At 46.4% G+C, this 18,675-nt stretch overlaps 1 protein-coding gene across 2 annotated transcripts; it reads left to right on the plus strand.

Annotated features, from left to right (window-relative positions):
• The first annotated feature begins 986 nt into the window (after window positions 1-986).
• Window positions 987-12,636, plus strand: STX1B (syntaxin 1B). 2 transcript variants are annotated; one of them, XM_054994700.1, is made up of 9 exons: window positions 987-1,022; window positions 4,804-4,903; window positions 5,387-5,461; window positions 6,321-6,394; window positions 6,881-6,989; window positions 7,951-8,024; window positions 8,592-8,729; window positions 9,668-9,778; window positions 12,556-12,636. In XM_054994700.1, exons 1-9 carry the CDS (start codon window positions 1,002-1,004, stop codon window positions 12,634-12,636), a joined length of 783 nt encoding a protein of 260 aa, XP_054850675.1. In that variant the 5' UTR covers window positions 987-1,001. The 2 variants fall into 2 exon arrangements, with proteins under 2 accessions (XP_054850675.1, XP_054850676.1); XM_054994701.1 differs by having other exon boundaries at window positions 12,559-12,636.
• The last annotated feature ends 6,039 nt before the right edge of the window (window positions 12,637-18,675 follow it).

Consider the following 18,675-nt stretch of genomic DNA (forward strand, 5'->3'; position numbering starts at 1 on the left):
CTAGCCTTTCTTTTTCCAGTGAGACGACTCTCCTTCTTCCTGGGATGCTCTAGCAATTCAAAACATATCTGCAAAGCAGCTTGCACCAATTGCTGGCACGACCATGAAAAATCTGCTTTTGTCCTCCCCTAATTTTTTTTTTAATTGTAACATCTGTCCTAATCAGGGCTTTTTTTTCTGGGAAAAGAGGTGGTGGAACTCAGTGGGTTGCCCTCAGAGAAAATGGTCACATGGCTGGTGGCCCCGCCCCCTGATCTCCAGACAGAGGGGAGTTGCAATCTCAACTCCCCTCTGCCTGGAGATCAGGGGGCGGGGCCACCAGCCATGTGACCATTTTCAAGCGGTTCTGGAACTCCGTTCCCCCGCGTTCCAGCTGAAAAAAAGCCCTGGTCCTAATGAAGAGTTCTAGTGAGCTTCAAAACTTGCACAATGTACAAAGGTTTTACATGAATTATGATTTGTTTGTTTCGGATTTCATATGGGCCGGTTACAACATTGTCCAAAAAACAACCTCTCTCAACTGACTTTTTAACAGACAATCAGCGTCTTAGGTTTGGAAACATAAGTATATGGCCACTTACAATGCTGTCCAGAAAAACGACCCCTCTCGACTGACTTTTTAGCAATCAGCATCTTGGGTTTGGAAATGTTTTTTTTCTTTAAAATAATTGCATTCATAGTTGATTTTCTTCCCTCATGGAACTCAAGGCAGCTTTGATGGGATTCCCCAAAGGTCTCCTGTCCAGCTACTGACCTGTTCGGCTCCAGCAAGGTACTGTATCAGGTGCCATCCAAACCGCACCTCGAGTATTGGCCATGTAGTGGATTGTTCCAGCCTTTATTAAGGTGTGTTTTGAAAGAGGTTGCAGAGGCTAGTTTTAACGTTGCTGGCAGACAGGGCCCGGTGGGTTGTTCTCACATATACTAACAGCCTTTTCTCTTGGCAGGCCAAAGACAGTGATGATGAGGAAGAGGTGGTACATGTGGACCGAGACCATTTCATGGACGAATTCTTCGAACAGGTAAGACGAGAGGAACTGGCATTGCTCCAGAAACGCTCCCCCCAGCCTGGCAGCTAGAAGGTCTCCCGAGCAGGCTGATTGAGCCGAAGTATGCAGATTAGGTGTATTTGCATACTTTTTGCGCTGTTTGTTTTGTACAGTGTCGCCCACGTGCATTTCCTAGGAATAATTAGTGCCTAAGAAGAGATATACATTTAATGTCTGAAATTTCCCAAAAAATACCATATGGGGACTGAGATTCAAACAGCCCCCATTATAGAGCAAATATTTACACATTTGGCCTCACCCAAAAAGCCACCCTCTAAACCCAAACATGTAAGGTGTATCATATTCAGAGGTTCCAAGGGTCCCTGCAGAATCAAAATCATCAATGAAAATTTGTATGTGCAAACTGAACGTTAGAGAGAGAGTTCCTTCTAAAATTGATAAATGAAGGGTCCCTCAGGAAGGAATTTGCCTACAGGCCAGATTGGCCAGGGATCCTAGAGGTTTTTTTTTTACTTCCTCTGGGTGTTGAGCAGCGGTCACTGCGGAAGTGAAGGGGTATTTCCTGCATTGTGCAGAGGGTTGGAGTAGATGACCCCCAGATTCCCTTTTGGCTCTTTGTTCCCCTGTTTCTGTTCTGAGGCACTGTATCTATTTGGATGTGGTCGGTTTCATAAGTGGTGGGCTTATTTTTTTACACTGCCAGTGTTGTACGCCATGTTGAGCTGTATTTGCAATAGCAGGGCAGAAATGTTTTAATAACTAAAATAAACAGATACACTGCCTTGGAACAGGGAGGCTTCTATTATCTATTTACGAAATATATCACTGCCAGAAATCAGGAAGTGACTGATAGTCATCCAGCTTGCAGACTGGATGAGTTACAACTGAGGAACTGACTTGGGAAAAGATCTCTGCAAAGGAACCGTTTTGCAAGCTTCCCAAAGGACTGGCCAGGCAGGGGGTCCTGTATACTTACTCGGACAATCTCTTTTTCCAGAGAATAGGAGTAACAAAAGACAAAATGGGGATCAAATTGCCAAAAATTGTGCTTCTCAGACACAGTTTGTTGTGAGGACTGTAACTGGTGGGGAGAGACCACTCTTTGGACATATAGACCCGGGGTCATGAAAGAAAAACCTTTTTGATTACATCAGGATTTGGTCCAATCATATATTAAGTGGGGAATGGGGACTTCTGTTTTCAGAATGGAAGTGGCCTATAGAAAGTGGTAGTTAGCCTCATTCCACCTGTGACTTGCCCTGCTTCTTCATGAGTCCCACTGCCACATTCCCCCTTGCTGAGTTCTAATTCTGGAAGTGGGCTTGGCTAAGAGAAAAGTACTGGTGTGTGTGTGTGTAGTGGGGGAGACATTATGGAGAGAGAAACTGTGGAAGAGTCCTCTTTAAAATCCCACAGCCTTCATTTTCTCCAAAAGCCAAGGCCCACCTGCTGCTTTATCTGTTACCAGGACAGATCTGAGTTTAAATAAACAGGTCTCACTGACAGCTTTGAGGTAAGTGGTCAAAAACTAATATGATGCGTAGTCCATCTGTCCCCCCCCCCCAATGATACCTATCGCAAAATGGCACTTGCCATGTGGACAAGCCCTTAAGACTGAAATTTTCCAGCATGGAGATAAGGCCAGGCCAGAGGAATTAACTGGACCTTGGGTTGTCTTCTCGGGATGCTGCTGAAGCGCTTGGCTGTCGTGTTAGGTCTAAGCTAGCTGTAGATTTCAGGACCCTGGAGAGAGTCCTCCGCCGTCCTAGCCCGAAGCCCCAAGTTCCAAAGCCTTTCTGCAGCGCAGTGCCCACTAGTGCCTATGCCGGAACACTGCAGGCAGCCAACCATTTGTAACGAGTGAGGATTTCCCAAGATTTGTCACCTTGAGCATCATTAAGACTACATTCCCCCCCTTTAGAAGAGCATTAGGCAAGATCCCCCTGGCTGTGACGCAGAATGGGGAGTTCCAGATGAGTTCCAGTTGCATTAGCTTCTCTCCTCTTCTTCTGAATAGGAAAGGATTCTCCCTGCTGATGAATCCGCAGCAGCGATTTGCTGATGGAAAGACAACACACAAATAAAACTAAGGAGGGAGGTGGCCCTGTGGGTCCCCAGTCAAGCCTCTGCATCAGAAACAATCTATTTTAGACGTGCAGATGTGAGCAGGAAATGCTCGTGCTTCCTTCCCATTGATTGTCATCCCTGCAGGTGCTCCAGGCAAGGATTTCCTCCCAGACAGTAGGAAGCAAATTCCACTACTGCTGGGGGAGAGCACTGCCAAGGACCTGCAGGTCCTTAGGACACAACACCAAGGGTGGACTTAGAGATGAGGACAAGTACACTGCAACCACTGGCCCCCTGCTTACAATCTCCATCTCCAACAACAGCCAAGAGAGGGCACAGTCTATCCCCTTCCTTCTGATCTCCCAATGTTCTAAAGGCCGCTTTGGGAGCTCTTGGCAAATTGGCATCCCCCTCCCCAGGGCGTTGCCGTTCGGTGACAACACCAGCTTGCTTGGCATTTGCTTCAGCCGGCATCCTCCCGAGGCCCTGCTGCCCAAGGATGCTTTGGGAACTGGACCTGGCATGGGTTCTGGGACTTTGCTGGAAGTACTGGCTCGGAGTGGTAAGCTGCAGTACTGCAGCCCAAGCTCTGCTCATGACCTGAGTTCGATCCTGGCGGAAGCCGGGTTCAGGTAGCCGGCTCAAGGTTGACTCAGCCTTCCATCCTTCCGAGGTGGGTAAAATGAGTACCCAGTTTCCTGAGGGTAAAGTGTAGATGACTGGGGAAGGCAATGGCAAACCACCCCATAAAACGTCTGCCAAGAAAACGTCATGATGCGACGTCCCCCCAGGGGTCAGCAGTGGTTCAGCGCTTGCCCAGGGGACTACCTTTACCTTTTACCTACTGCTTTCACACAGATCTGATGGGACAGACGGGCTCACTTTTGCAGTAAGATGCGGTCCTTTAGCAGACCAAACCCTGCAGCCTGTCTGTGCTGGGGGACTGTCCTGTTGTTCATCCTCTGCTCTGAGGAGTGCGAGAAGAAAATTCGAGTCCACTAGCACCTTAAAGACCAACAAAATTTTTCCAAAGTATAAGCTTTCGAGCGTCAAAGCTCGCTGTGATGTGCAGAACCAAAGTGCACCACACAGATGCCAAAACGCTGCTCGGGTTGTGTGATATCCTTAGAGACAAAGGAGCCAGTGGATTTTAAAGGTTCCCTAGAAATGAGAATTTCAGCTGCTGTGAAGACTACTATAAAGGGAGAAGCTGACCCTATTAAAATTCTCCCCTGTATGCAGTTGTAAATTTCAGGTGAAGGCTGGAAAAGATTCTGGTGGAGATACCTTCAGTATAGGATCTCTTGCTTTGGGACAGGGGGTCAAACTGCGTAATCCTAAGGAGTCTTAGGCTCAGTGAAATAGCAGTGGCATGTCAGTGTTTTAAATATGCGTGGCAACCCATGCAAAGACATAGGACAAGGCACCACTGTGATTTGGGCTGGAACGACTCCCCTCTTCTGCATTATGCGCCATCCCTACATGTATTCAAACAGCCCCCCAAAGTGAGGGCTGCGTATAACTCTTCTTCCTCTGTGGCTAGTCTACTGACTGCCTCCCAGCCGCAAAATTCTGTGAATCTGGAATCTGTTAAAAGCGCCGAGGCCCTGCCCTGTATTGACTGTGGTGACCTCGTCTCACCTTATGGAGTGTGGGGTGGCGTGCATGAAAGGCTGCCCTCTGCAGCTACAATATAAGGAAACTCTAACAGTCTGTCTTTGCCCAGGTGGAGGAGATCCGAGGCTGTATTGAGAAGCTCTCGGAGGATGTGGAGTTGGTGAAGAAGCAGCACAGCGCCATCTTGGCTGCCCCTAACCCTGATGAGAGTGAGTGGACCCATGCACCCCATAGGCACATACTTGGCAATATCATCCCATGCGTATGCACGCAGCTCATGTGAACCATACTCACACATGCATGCGCACCTGACATGCATACAGGGCTCCCTCACCAGAACCTATGGGAAAGTGGAGGCTGCAGAGATGGACATTTCCATGGATTTGTGAATGTTCTCCATGTGTTTGCACGCAGTCCATGTGAACCAAACTCATTCATGCATACGTACCTGACGTGCATGCAGTGCTCTCTCACCAGATCCTGTGGGAAAGTGGAGGCTGCAGGGGTGAACATTCCTATAGATTTGTGAACATTTCCCTGTGCTTGCACGTAGCCCATGTGAACCATGCTCACACATGCATGCTCACTCGACACCGCCAGACCCTGTGGGCAAGTGGATGCATGCACAGATGACCATTCCAAGCACCTCTTGGGGTGACTGTCAAACTCCCCTTCTTCTGCTCCCCATGTAGAGACCAAGCAGGAACTGGAGGATCTCACAGCCGATATCAAGAAGACTGCCAACAAGGTGCGCTCCAAGTTGAAAGGTAAGAGCTGACATCGGGTTTGGGTCCTGTTGCTCTTATTTAGCATTTTCAATGTTCAAAGTACTTCATGTGTCTTATCATGGTAACACTTAAAAGAACCATGTAAAGTAGGCCAATACTGTTATTGTCATATGAAGCTGAAAGAAATGGTCCAAGACTGCCTGGTGAATTCATGGCTGAGCCATGGTACAAACCAGTGACCACCCCCCCATGAGGCTACACCACCTCTTGCTCAGAGGGCTGTGTGTGAGAGATGCTTCCACGATGGTGGGTGCAGGCAACCTAGAGAGCCAGCAATGTGTGTGAAGGGAGCCCTGGAGCCTGGGACTTAAGGGGAGGATGCTTCTAGCTGGAAGGCAAGGTCAGGACTTCCCACACAAGGGCCAAGCTTGATCTGGAAGTTGTTGTAGTCCTACCAAGTCAGGGGAACCAACGAGCATAGGAAGATAACAACAACAATGACATTCAGTCTATATACCACCCTTCAGGACAACTTCATGCCCACTCAGAGCAGTTTACAAAGTATGTTGTTACTATCCCCAGAACAATCACTCTGTGAGATGGGTGGGGCTGAGAGAGCTCCAAGAAGCTGTGACTGACCCAAGGTCACCCAGCTGGCTTCAAGCGGAGGAGTGGGGAATCAAACCCGGCTCTCCGGATTAGAGTCCTGCCACTCTTAATCACTACACCAAACTGGCTCTAGGAAATCATCATCACCCTGGGAACATTTTTCCTCTGAAGCTCTGGTGGCTCACCAGAAGAAGCAGTGAAATATAGATCTAGACTCCCTGAGTTCTAGTCCCAGCAGCTTCTTGTATGCCACAGCTTGGAGACCTCTGCTTTTGTTTGATCTCTGCAGCAATTGAGCAAAGCATTGAGCAAGAAGAAGTGCAGAACAGGTCCTCGGCTGACCTGCGGATCCGGAAAACACAGGTACTCGGCGTTTCTTCACCCTCTAGACCTGATTTGATCATGTTTCTTCTCCCCTACCCCGTCTCTTTCTGTATGTCCTCTTCTTCATTATCTATTTATTAATGATGATGATGATTAGTCTTACTTTGCAACTTCACATGTCTGCAATGGATATGAATTTTTTGTAGATTTCCCCTCTTTGTGAGTTGTGGGACACCGGTTTTAAAAGGAGATCGAGAGGGAATAGGCTGACTGCAGATTGAAACTAGTGGAAAGGAGATCGGGGGGAAAGCAGAATTTGGGTCACGAATTGTATAGTGGTTGTCATGAATCTTTGGGATTCTTTTCCTACTAGCTAACCAGCACTCTGCTCCCCTCCCCCAGCCAATAAACTCACGTTTAAAGGCTTAGGTAATAATAGATTGTTCTCAAACTAGACTGGGAGGGGTTCCCTCTGTGCTTTTATCTGCTTCTCCACACTGACTGTCTCCCCATCTCTTTGGCAAGCACTCAACCCTCTCCCGCAAGTTTGTGGAGGTGATGACGGAATACAACACGACCCAGTCCAAATATCGAGATCGTTGCAAGGACCGTATCCAGAGACAGTTGGAGATAAGTGCGTCCCTTTGCCTTTTGCGATTTTCTCAGAAACAGCCCCGCCATTGTATGCATTAAATTCCTCCTTTCTCTTGTGAGCAGTTCAAAGTCTCTTGTGCTCATCCCATTTCATTTGAATTGTCTTTATTGGATGCATCCTCCGTATGGTGGAAAGGGAGTTAAACTGGGCTAAGAAGGAAGGCAGCTGTACCACTGAGCATGCACAGAGCGATTTTCCCTTGCTGCAGAGTAATGATAATCACTTAGGGGGCTGGACTTATAGGCAAAGGGGTGCAGATTCCAAGGAGGGGTGAACCTCTGCACCATCGCAAAGGGGAGGAGGAGAAACTGATGCATGTTGATCCATCCTCACAGAGGCACCTTTTTCCTTTTTGAATGCTCTCATCCGTTGTCTTTTGATCTTTCCAAGAAAACCATGCCAGTGTACATGGGCCTTCATTTAATTCTCGCAACAGTCCTGTGAGGTATGCTAGGCTAACTGGCCCAGTGAACTTCGTGGCTGAGTAGGGATTTGAACTCAGGGCTCCTCGGTTCCTGTCCAACATTCTAACTACTACACTGCACTGGCTCGTTTATTCTGGTGGCAGCGTTCCCAAATGGGGAGAACAACCATTGGCAGAGAGACTTTAAAAACAGTGTGGGGAGACTGAGAGACATTGGTGTACAGTAGTAATTCCTTGTCCTCCTCCGTGTTGGACAAGGCGAGCCGCAAATAACCTCATCCTAGAAGTTCCTTTTTCCTTGCTGGGCTTGTATTGCTCACTGGCAGAAGGGAGACCTCTCCCTTCTGCAGGACTAGAAACAAGCTGAGCAGAACACTAAATATGCCGGCTTTGTCCTTAAGAGGACCATGCGTGAATCAGCCCAGTTGGCTGCAGTAGCCCATTGCAGCATTAGGGGGTGCTGTACTGCAAGGTGTTGCTATTCCTGTTGACTCTTGGACTCCTCTCTTCTTGCAGCTGGCAGGACAACAACCAATGAGGAATTAGAAGACATGCTGGAGAGTGGCAAGTTGGCGATTTTCACTGATGACGTACGTAATCAACACGACTATCTGCCGCGTTGTCAGGGGGGTGGTTTGTGTCCGCATAGTCCTTTATAATCCTTTTCTCCTATGGTTTGAAGCCCAGGAAAGGACAGCCAATAGCAGAGCTCTCTGCAAGGAACCGGCCTGGGAGGTCAAGCTTGGGTGGGTGGAATTTCAGTAACTGGGGCCATGGGGAGTGTATGTTTGTGAAGCCCCATCTCCTGACCATTAGAAAGCTCTCCCTTCCTCCTACCTATTGTCTTTCAGAGATTTCTGCATATTTTCAAGCTACCCCTCCCCACCATAGGGTCTAGGGAATTGCATTCTCTTTTAAATGAAAACTGCAAGCCTCAGCTGGTTGGCTGCCACATTCCACAGTTGCCTACAGTGTATGCTGTCCGGGCGTTGATTTTGGATGGCCATCCATCCCTTTATGCAATTTATATGAGCAAAAAAGAGGATCTGAGAATTTGGGAGGGTTTGGTGGTAATCTTTTTTGGTTAGCTTTATTTTTGGCTTTGCGCAGAATTCTCTCCCCCTTCAATTATGTCTATGTCTCTTTGTATTGCTCAGATCAAAATGGACTCACAGATGACGAAGCAGGCCCTGAACGAGATCGAAACCCGGCACAATGAGATTATCAAACTGGAAACCAGCATCCGGGAGCTACATGATATGTTTGTGGACATGGCTATGTTGGTGGAGAGCCAGGTACCGATGGCGTTGGGTGGATGGCCTTGCCATTGGATACTGCAGTCCGCCATTGGAATCCCAGTGATTCAGTGTACCAGCAGATGGTTCAGCAAGCAGAACAAAAGCTGTCTCTATTTCTTAATTTCTAAAATGAGTGATCCCTGATCTTGAGACTTCCTGGAAAGCTATGGTCTATCACATAAGGAAGCCCAGATCTCTAAACTGTGGAAGTCTGAAGCTTTCATTGGCAAAAGGAAAAAATTCTGCGCGTGCTTGGAGACATTTGTTCCAGGGTTGAGCTATCGAACCCAATCCTCCGTATGGTCTGGGGCTTGGCCTTGGGTGTTCCTCTGTTCAAATTATTCATTGGTTTCTTCCTATTTTTTGAAGGGTTGTCACCTGATTAAAGAAACCTTAGTCAAATAATTGGTTAATCAGTCACTTAAATCTCTACTTGCCCCCCCCAAGTAGTTCTAAAGAAAGGAATACTTTGTTTTTAGATGATGCACCCATGAATACCAGCAGGCATCTACTTAGAAGAGACATTGCCCCCTTTCTTCTATGCAGGTGGAAATTCTGTTCTAAGAAGCTGCTTGACAACTGCAGTTTGTGATGTGCACTTGGATTAAAAGACAATTCTAGTATTAGAGGACATCTTTTCATTGATTAATTATACAGCCCTAGTTTTTTGTACAAAGTTTCAGAGCTGCACGCTTCTATGTGCCAAACAAAGCTGGTACGGCACACTAGATTGGGTATTGGGTTTGAACAGTCAAGGGTCAGATATCTTTTGTTCCTTGGTTGCCCCACTGGGTTGTTGTCAGGATAAGCCCACGTATGCCACACTAAGCTCCCTGGGAGAAGGGGAAAGGAATGCTTTTACCAGCCATGTCCGATCAATCCACCTTAGCTTCTCTGTTTCTCCCTTTCTAACTCCCCTCTTTTTCCCTTTGCAGGGAGAGATGATTGACCGCATTGAATACAATGTCGAGCACTCCGTGGATTACGTGGAAAGAGCCGTCTCTGACACCAAGAAAGCTGTAAAATACCAGAGCAAGGCTCGGAGGGTAAGTGCAGAAGGGCTGGGACGTGGGATGGGGTTGGAGTAGAGAAGGGATTGCTCTTTCTCTCTCTGTGGGATAGAAGTTAGTTAGGATCCAGTGCAGGGCAAGATGATGTAGAGTTTGGAGCAAGGAAGACATCAGGAAAGGAATGGAACAAAAATTCTCACGGTTAGAAGGATAAGGTCCTGGGATGTGATTAGGTGGAGCTACATGCAAAGCAAGCAGAAGAAGCAAGGGCAGAGTGGATGGAAAGCTGGTACCCCATTGGAAGTAGTGAAGCTGAATCTCTCCCTCTCAGCCTCATGTCTCTCACTAAGGCTTTATATGTAGTGTTCTGACCAATCAGGGGTGGTGATGGAATGCAGCCAATCAGGACTCCCTGAATAGGACCTGGTTCCCTTACAGGAGGGCAGGGGAATTTCCAAGACTCAGAAGATTAGTCTCAGATCTGAATGGGTATCCTTTTTAAAAAAAAAATAAAATCAGAAACGCTGATTGCATCCTGACTTAAAAGATGGATGTGCTAGGCATAAGATGCTGAGCTTCTGCGTTTTTGGAAATTTTCTGTGTTGACTGGCAGCCAGCCAGGTAAGGGCTTCTGTGATGAATATGGCAGATGATTTTGAACACATGGCGTCCGACCATCGGGCCATATGCCTGGCAGCAACTCTGCAGGACCTAACTATGCTTTACAAAGACATTGCGCCCTGTCCAGGTCCACTGCAAGTACTTTTGATCAGACGTGTGCCTTGAGTTTTGTGCTTTGAATTCAGTTCCCAGATGTGTGTGTGTGGGGGGGTCTGATTCGGATGGGCACTGCAGTATGTAGAGAGATTGTCTCCCTGCAGACCTGAAATGGTCCAGGGATGTCACTAGTCGTCTTGCTGGGGAAACTTGTGTTTCGTTATCTGTTCATGAAAGTTTCTCCAGCAAAGCAAATTGCAGGTCCCTAGGGCTGTTTCAGTTTGGGAAAATGACATTGGCATCATGACGCCAACCCAAACTGGGTCCTCATACATAGAATCATAGAGCTGGAAGGGTCCCCACATGTCATCTAGTCCAGCCCCCCTTTACAATGCAGGAAATTCACAGTTACCCCCCTCCACTCCACTCCCCCCCAGTGTCCCCAGAGGAAGACAGTGCCCAGAGGAAACAAAAACCCTTCAGGGTCCCTGGCCAATCTGGCTTGGAGGAAAATTCCTTCTTGACCCCAAAGAGGCAATTGGCACTACCCTGGGCACATAAGAAGGCACCATGCGAGCCAAACACTGGCTCATCCCTTACTGCACTCCCTCGCAATCTGCCTAAGTTCATACTGAGTCATAGAATCAGCCTTGCTGACAGATGGCCATCTAGAGCTCTGAACATCTGGGAACAGAGATCTGAACATGAAACTCACAGTGCACATCTGATGGTGGACTCAGACAGGATGTGAAGGCTTTGCAACATGCAGTTAAGCCTCCAGGCAAAGATTTTCCCCTGCCCTGCTTGCTACTTGAGATCTCCTTCCCCCCTTTTGGAGATTAATCTTGATTTTCTTTATTGTCTAACTTCACCCCATCTCCATTCCGCTCTAATTTGGAGCGCATCCGTGTGCAGAACTGAAACAGTCAATAAAGATCACAGGGAATCAAAATAATGTAGTTATTTCTTATGTGAATACAGTCACAGTACTTTTACAATAAGCTTATCAACATGAAATTCTCTTTCACAATAAACACTTGATTACAATTTGATTACCAATCCTATTTCGTATGTTTAATGGATAGGTCTGTCATTTCAAACAAAAAGAAACCAGAGCCAGGTAACTGGTTTCAATTGGTCATCTGTTGGAGTTCATAATTTTCCTGGCAAGCTGAGTTTCCCTCTTCACTGTTCTAGCAGAAATATTTCCAAATGTTGTTGGGTAACTGAGGCTGCTAAGTAGAGTTAATTATACAAGTGGAGGAGGAAGTGGGATTTGGAACTGGGTTCAGATTCCAGGATTCTTTGCAATGGTCCTGGTATGTTCCCATGTTTGGAATTGCAGCTGCAGAGGCAAACCATAAGGAGAACCTTCTTGAAAAATTCCATTTGGATTTGCTTTTCCAACAAATATCCAGGCTCCTTGCCCTCCTGTCCCAAGAGCTGATGCTTCATGGCAACCAGTTCTTGGAGGGGAGAATGAATGATTTCCTTTATCCTTATTTATTTATTTGCCCTTTCCACTTTCCATGTGTATATAAAGCCTTACAGAACAACGTAGGCAAAAAAATAGACAGGCCGATGCCTCCAAGGAACTTACAGTCTAAAACAAACTGGGGTGCAATTGAGAATGAGTGCTAAAGGGATAAATCCAGAGCTGTCTTGGAAAGATGGGCTTTGAGGAGGGGAGGGAAGGAAGCAAGATGGAGGAGGAGGGGGGGACCTCAGAAGGCAGTTACAGTTTAAACTTCTGCACTGAGCAATGGTTTGCACAGCTTGCGTGGCAGAAATCCCTGCCCCGTTCCCAAGCCTGGGTGTTACCAAAACCCTGCACACATACCAATGAGTCTGTTGCCCACTGTGGGCTCCCTTGGGTCTGCCTGCCTTTTTTCTCGTATGGCTGCCATTTTGAGGACAGAGCACATGTGCACACAATGCGTTTTGATTGGCTGCTGTTTGGAAACAAACATGACAGTCCCTCTTGGATTTTAAGCCTCTTTATGTCTTACGCAGCCTGCTGTTTACTAACCCTTTTGTCTTTCTTTTCCTCCCTCTTTTTCTTCTTGCTTCGTGGATTGTTTTTCGGGGTAATGTAGAAGAAAATTATGATTATAATTTGTTGTGTGGTTCTCGGTATAGTACTCGCCTCCTCCATCGGGGGCACGATTGGGTTGTAAATTAAAGCAAAAAAAAAAAACCTTAATAATAATATTATAATAATAATTTAAAAATTGTACATGCAGTGGATATAACAGCACATGTTCCAGCTACCTATAGATAAAAACAACTTTATCGGGTCAGCAAATCTAAGTTTGTTGTTCAGCATCATCTCGTCATCCATTTTACTCATTGGCTGGACGCCTAGGCTCCACCCAGAATTGCAAGGGATTCTGGGCCTCAGCCAGGTGTCTCGTAATCGCACCTCCCCTTCCCACTGCACCATGGTCCAAAACGCGTGACGCTCGTCCTCCCCCAGCCACAGATTTCCCCCACTTCATATCAGTGCTTTCCCCTGAGGGAAGAAATGGTTCATGGTATTCTTTTTCTGCTTTGCACGGGAGAGGAGGTAGCCATGGACTGAAGCTGTCATCTAGGTGGGCCATTCTTCAAAATGCTAGGATGTAGTACAGTAGGAAGGACAAAATACTTTCCGCATGAAGGCGAAGAGTGTTATGCAATATCCAGGGCTGCAGTCTTGCACGCAGCTATTTGGATGTTATATTCTTGTGCCCAGTGATAGTGAATACACAAATTGGCTCTAGAAAGGGAAAAGATAATCGTGGATCTTTCCCTTTCCATAGCTGGCAGCGAGAAACCAATGTGCTCACCAATCCTAGAGAATATGAGTGCAGCAGGCTGGGTATGAGAATATGCACCACCCACCTGCTTTGACGGGACTTCCTGTCGCCCCCCACCCCCTATGGGCAGCCCTCTGGTGAGCAGAGAGCTGCCTTCGTGGGAGGGCTGCGTGTGGCTGATGGGGTGCATATGGGACCAACTGGATAACCCCTTGAGAGATCAATAAGGAGCACAGTACTGTGATATCAGCACTCCAGTCGCTGCATATAGACTGATCACTGTTACAGCTTCCAAAACGGGCTACCAACACGGACCAAACTTGGCGCATTGATGGTAGCATATTTTGAACAGATTGCCATATCCATATTGAACAGTATTCAGAATATTTAACAAATGTATAAATGTTACATATCCATACAGTATTATTAAGCAATATTTAAGCATCTTGGAATATGATTTTATTGATATTAGAAAAAGATTTCACTCACTGGGTCATCGGGAATGTGTAACCATTACTTTGATATTATCCCAAACTCTTGATGCTAAGATATGCATACTAGACAATTGAGATTCTGGTGGTCACATACACACCAAAAAGATTTCCTAATTCGTGACTGAGGCATCCAGTATTATCCGTATTCCAGCATTGGCACTTGTGTCTAAGTGAGTATTTAAAAAATCTTTTAAATGTGTGTCTGACAGTTGAAGACTACCAAAACAAATCCTGTCCCTGTAGCCTTTTAAATTAGAGGACCAAAAAAACCATTCAAAGCCAAACTGCATCTTCTGAAATACCATGTTTTCCCGGGGTTGCAACTCTTCCAAATGCAGGCAGGGGAATCTCTTGTTTTGAGTATTTCTTTGTAAAAATAAACAAACAAACCTTGCTGCACCTGGAGATCTGGAGAGAGAGTTGTAATCAGATCTCTTCTGAGCGGTACTAGTTTTCTTTTTGAAAAGAGATCTTGATGGGGGAAAATATTTAAAAAAAACAGTTCTCCCCCGAGCCTGCAGTCCGAAATGGTTCAGCCTCTGGAAATCCACATCACATGGTACTTCTGAACATATAGTTCAGCTCTGAGTGATCTCAAACTGTCAGATAAAAGTATTTTTCTTTCCAAGACTTCCATTCCATTCCACGTAGGTCTGTTTCGGTGTTCAGCTACCTGAAAATGTCCATAACTGAAGGAGTCCTTACTACATTAGGAGACCTACTAGTTTTCTAATAACATTCCAATGCTTTAGTCTCGATGGAAGGAGATTGTGGGAGTGTTCCTCCTTCTTGCAGTTTCTTCAGGACATTAAAACCTAAATAAGACAATGCTGTGTCAGTTGTTGTCACATCAAACAAAATAAGTCATGACCACCGATATACTTAAGGATCATTTGATGCTGCCGTCTTCTAGACTTAGGGTAATGGAATGTCACGCTCCCAAAATGCATTCACTCGGAAGGACTGCTTCATACATCATATCAAGCACATGAGAAACATTTCCAACCACCGCTGATGCAGCCAAGGCGATTGTCCATACAATCACCACCCCGCAGTGGCTTTTACCAGTTGTATATCAGAGGAATCAAAAGATAAATCTTTTCCCTGGACTGTACCATCTGGGGGGAGGATTGCCTATTTAAGGTTCCCCACACAAACAAAACTCTCTTCATGTAGAGAACTGGTACGTTGAGGAGAGGGTTGCCTGCTTAGCCACCTCCTTGACTTGCTGGTTTTTCCAACATGCGTGGGGTTTTTTATTCATTGGGGAGCATTAAGAAACGCAGTCGCTCCTGTCTGCAGCCTAATGTGGCACAGCCTAGGAAGCCCATTGCCTCCTGATGGTGCTTAACGCATGAACTGGCCCTAATTTTCAAAACACGGACTGAGGATTGTTGGGTTGGATGCCGTGCTGCTCTGCTGAGTGTGGAGCCTGGAAGGAAGTTCCATACTTAGCTGAGCCGAGTGGCATAATCCTGTCCAGAGCTCCAGAACCTGTTTTGATACCCACCTTCCCAGGAGTTGTCCCCCAATCTTCTTCCACACTTGGCAGAGTCATTGCATGTACAAAGTAGCTATTCTTTGCAGGCAAGCTGCTATGATACCCGTGCAAACGAGAGCAGATGTCCTGCTTGGCCTTCCATGCCTAGAACCCCACACAGGCCCCTCCTTGCAGGTTGGTCATGGAGGACTCCCAAGCTGATCCACAGACCCATTTCTACAAGCACAAAGCATTGCTCGGGCAGAAGCAGGCACCACACTCACCCGTCCTCCCCAGTTGACTGCCAGCATCTTAATGCTGGGACAAATTGCATGCCTGCATCAAAACGCTACTTTATTTTTATTTTATATCTTTATTTAATTTTATTTATAGTCCACCTTTCTCACTGAGACCCAAGGCGGGTTAGACAGAACAAGTCAATAGAACCAACAACTAGGATATTCGTTGAGCAAAATACAATACGATCAACATCTAGGACATACAGTGAACACATACAATAGGGCATGAGTGGCAGATATTTGAAAACAAGCATAGATCTGGACACAAAGATGAAACATTTCTGAAACAATGTGTAATAATTACACATGATAACGAAGCAGAAACTACTCAGTAGGAGCATATCTACATCAGCAGACATTACCTAGCAGAGTAGTCTACAGTCCCTGCTCCTTACCAAGCCATCTCTCTCTGAGTCATTTCTTACAGCACATTACCTGGATAAAAAAAACATCCTGAATAATTCAGTTTTGCATAGTTTGTGGAGAGCCAGGAGAGTGGGAGCTTTCCTGACCTCAGGCAGACCATTCCGTAAGATGGGGGGAACCACAGAGAAAGAGCATGTAGGGGCATCTTTTTGCTCAACTGCAGGGTGGTATCTGCAGGAGGCCCTGTTCATGAGCGAAGCTGCCATGGCAGAGCTTAGGGAGAGAGGCGGTTGCACAGATGTGAGGGGCCGAGGCCACATATACACAGTACTAGTAAGGTTCAGAATATGAGTATTTCTCAACTGATCCCACTGCCTCTTATTTAAGAGCAAGCGCTAATGTACTGATCTTGCTCTGCTAGGGTATTATTACCCCGCCCTAAACAAAAAGAACATTCTCGACCCACAGCACCGTACACACGTTTAAGAAATTCATCCTTGAGTAACAAGCTTCCGTCATTAGAATACCGCAGAGGAGTAATAATGGTGTGCACTTAGAAAATATTCTGTAGTCAAAAGGATGCAACTCTCTGACCCATGCCAAATATACTGCAGTATTCAAGAGTGAAAAAAGTCGCCACTTATCACTGCAGTGCTGAAGAATAATAATACTGCTAATACTGTGCCAGTTTGTCATTTTAACAGAATAGTTTACGTCAGGGCTTTTTTCTGGGAAAAGAGGTGGTGGAACTCAGTGGGTTGCCCTTGGAGAAAATGGTCACATGGCTGGTGGCCCCACCCCCTGATCTCCAGACAGGGGAGTTTAGATTGCCCTCCGCGGAGGGCGATCTAAACTCCCCTCTGTCTGGAGATCAGGGGGCGGGGCCACCAGCCATCTGACCATTTTCAAGAGGTTCCAGAACTCCGTTCCCCTGCATTCCAGCTGAAAAAAAAGCCCTGGTTTACATCCTTCCAACTAAAATGAGGGCTGCCATTGGGCAGCCTTCACACCCTAACTATGCACCTTTTGAAAGGATTCTAGGTTGATGCTTGGTCCTTTTGGTGGCATTATGAAGGCAGAATCTAGTGAAGTCTAGGACGTTAGTTGCTTCTGAATGTGCCTTCGTATGTCCAGAATGATCTGGGATAAATGCTCGTATTCATAATGCAGTAGAACCATGGTCACCTGCTAGCCGATGGTAATATTATGAGTGGATGAAATGTGGAATTATTATTCTGAAACATTCAATATTTATTTTAAAAAGAGAGAGAGAGAGAATAGCTTGGCATGTTTTCTCCCTTCCAGCCCCCCAAATTTTATTTCTCTAGGATTATATTGGTCAGTATTCCCCAGGCCTCTTGATAGCTGAAAACTAGAAGCACACGTCACTCTTATGCCTGAAAAAGTTACCTTGAAAAGTGTATAGAAGGAAAGAATTAGCTGCCCGCAGAGGAGATCTCTCTCTGTGTTTTTGCATCAGACCCTGTTTTAGGTGTGGCTCCTCTATAGGCAGGTAATTCTCCTAGGGTCTCTGCATGAGGAGTGTTGGAATGGACCAAGCACACACCCAATGCAAAAATGTGGCAGAATTGCCAAACACCAGTGGAAGTAGACTGAAAGGAGGAAGAAATGCAACAGGCCGCCTCTCCTGTTGATGGGGCTTGTGGTAGCCTTTTGTAAGGTAGTTAACTTGGTTCTTTTCCAGTACACTTATACCCCTGGCACAGGGTGTGCAATCCATCTCTCCTAGAATGCCCTTGATCTTGACCTGTAGAGGTTGGGGAAGGACCCTGATAGGGTCCCTCCACCAGCCTTTGGTGGACATCATGGATCAATGAGCACCTCTCGACTTGGTACTTCCCCAGAAGATGACAATTATGGCATATGCTGGGTGCCCCTTAAAAAACATAATCTTCCAGCCATTTCCTTCTGCTACTGGGTCCCCTCAGTGAATTGAGGGTAAGTCTGTGCCATTCCTAATAGACCCAGCTGTGGACATTTTGAGGTTTCAGTGTACTCTGAATACGGAGAAGTCAAGACAAGTAGTGGAAGACACCCGTAACGGAATAAGAAGCACTGGTGGTGCTGGAGATACCTTGAGGAAGGTCTTCAGGGAACAGTCCAACCCTCTTTGTTGTGGGAGGCTACCCAGGGGGAAGGAATTTAGCGACGAGACTCCATACCAGTCAAAGAGGAGAATGCGGTAGTTCCATTTTGTCCAAACTGCTTCCCTGCTGTCAGGCTCTGCTCATCTCAGGCTAATGCCTCTCCTTGAAAGGTTGCCCCTGCCAGTTGCTTCCCCAGGGATCACACTGCCGAGTACCATAAACAAAAGCGTCCCACCCACCCCCACCCCCATCTTTTACACTGGGGTGATACATCGCGATTCCCACACCCACCCCAAATCACATTTCCCTTACCCGTTCCACACCTGCTATTTCTTCCACTACTTTGGAATCTGATTTTGTAGAGGTGTGTATGTGTGTGTGCACGCATGTTTGTATATGCATGTGTGAGAGAAAGTGTGTGTGTATACATACATATCTGTATAGCTATGCTGTGCAGATGTTCATTATGGCATCTTTGGTATCTGTATGCGAATGAACTGAGGGGGGTATAGGCATACGCATATTCCACATACAGGAAGTGCATACTACAGGCAGTATATAGCGTGTGTTTGTATATGCATGTGTGTGTCTCTGTACATTCCTGTTTTTGCATGTATATACTGGCAGATCTTTGGCCCACACTTGTCCCAGAGTTAGACCCATTGACTTCA

This window comes from Eublepharis macularius, chromosome 12 (assembly GCF_028583425.1).
Source record: "Eublepharis macularius isolate TG4126 chromosome 12, MPM_Emac_v1.0, whole genome shotgun sequence".
Taxonomy (NCBI): Eukaryota; Metazoa; Chordata; class Lepidosauria; order Squamata; family Eublepharidae; genus Eublepharis; species Eublepharis macularius.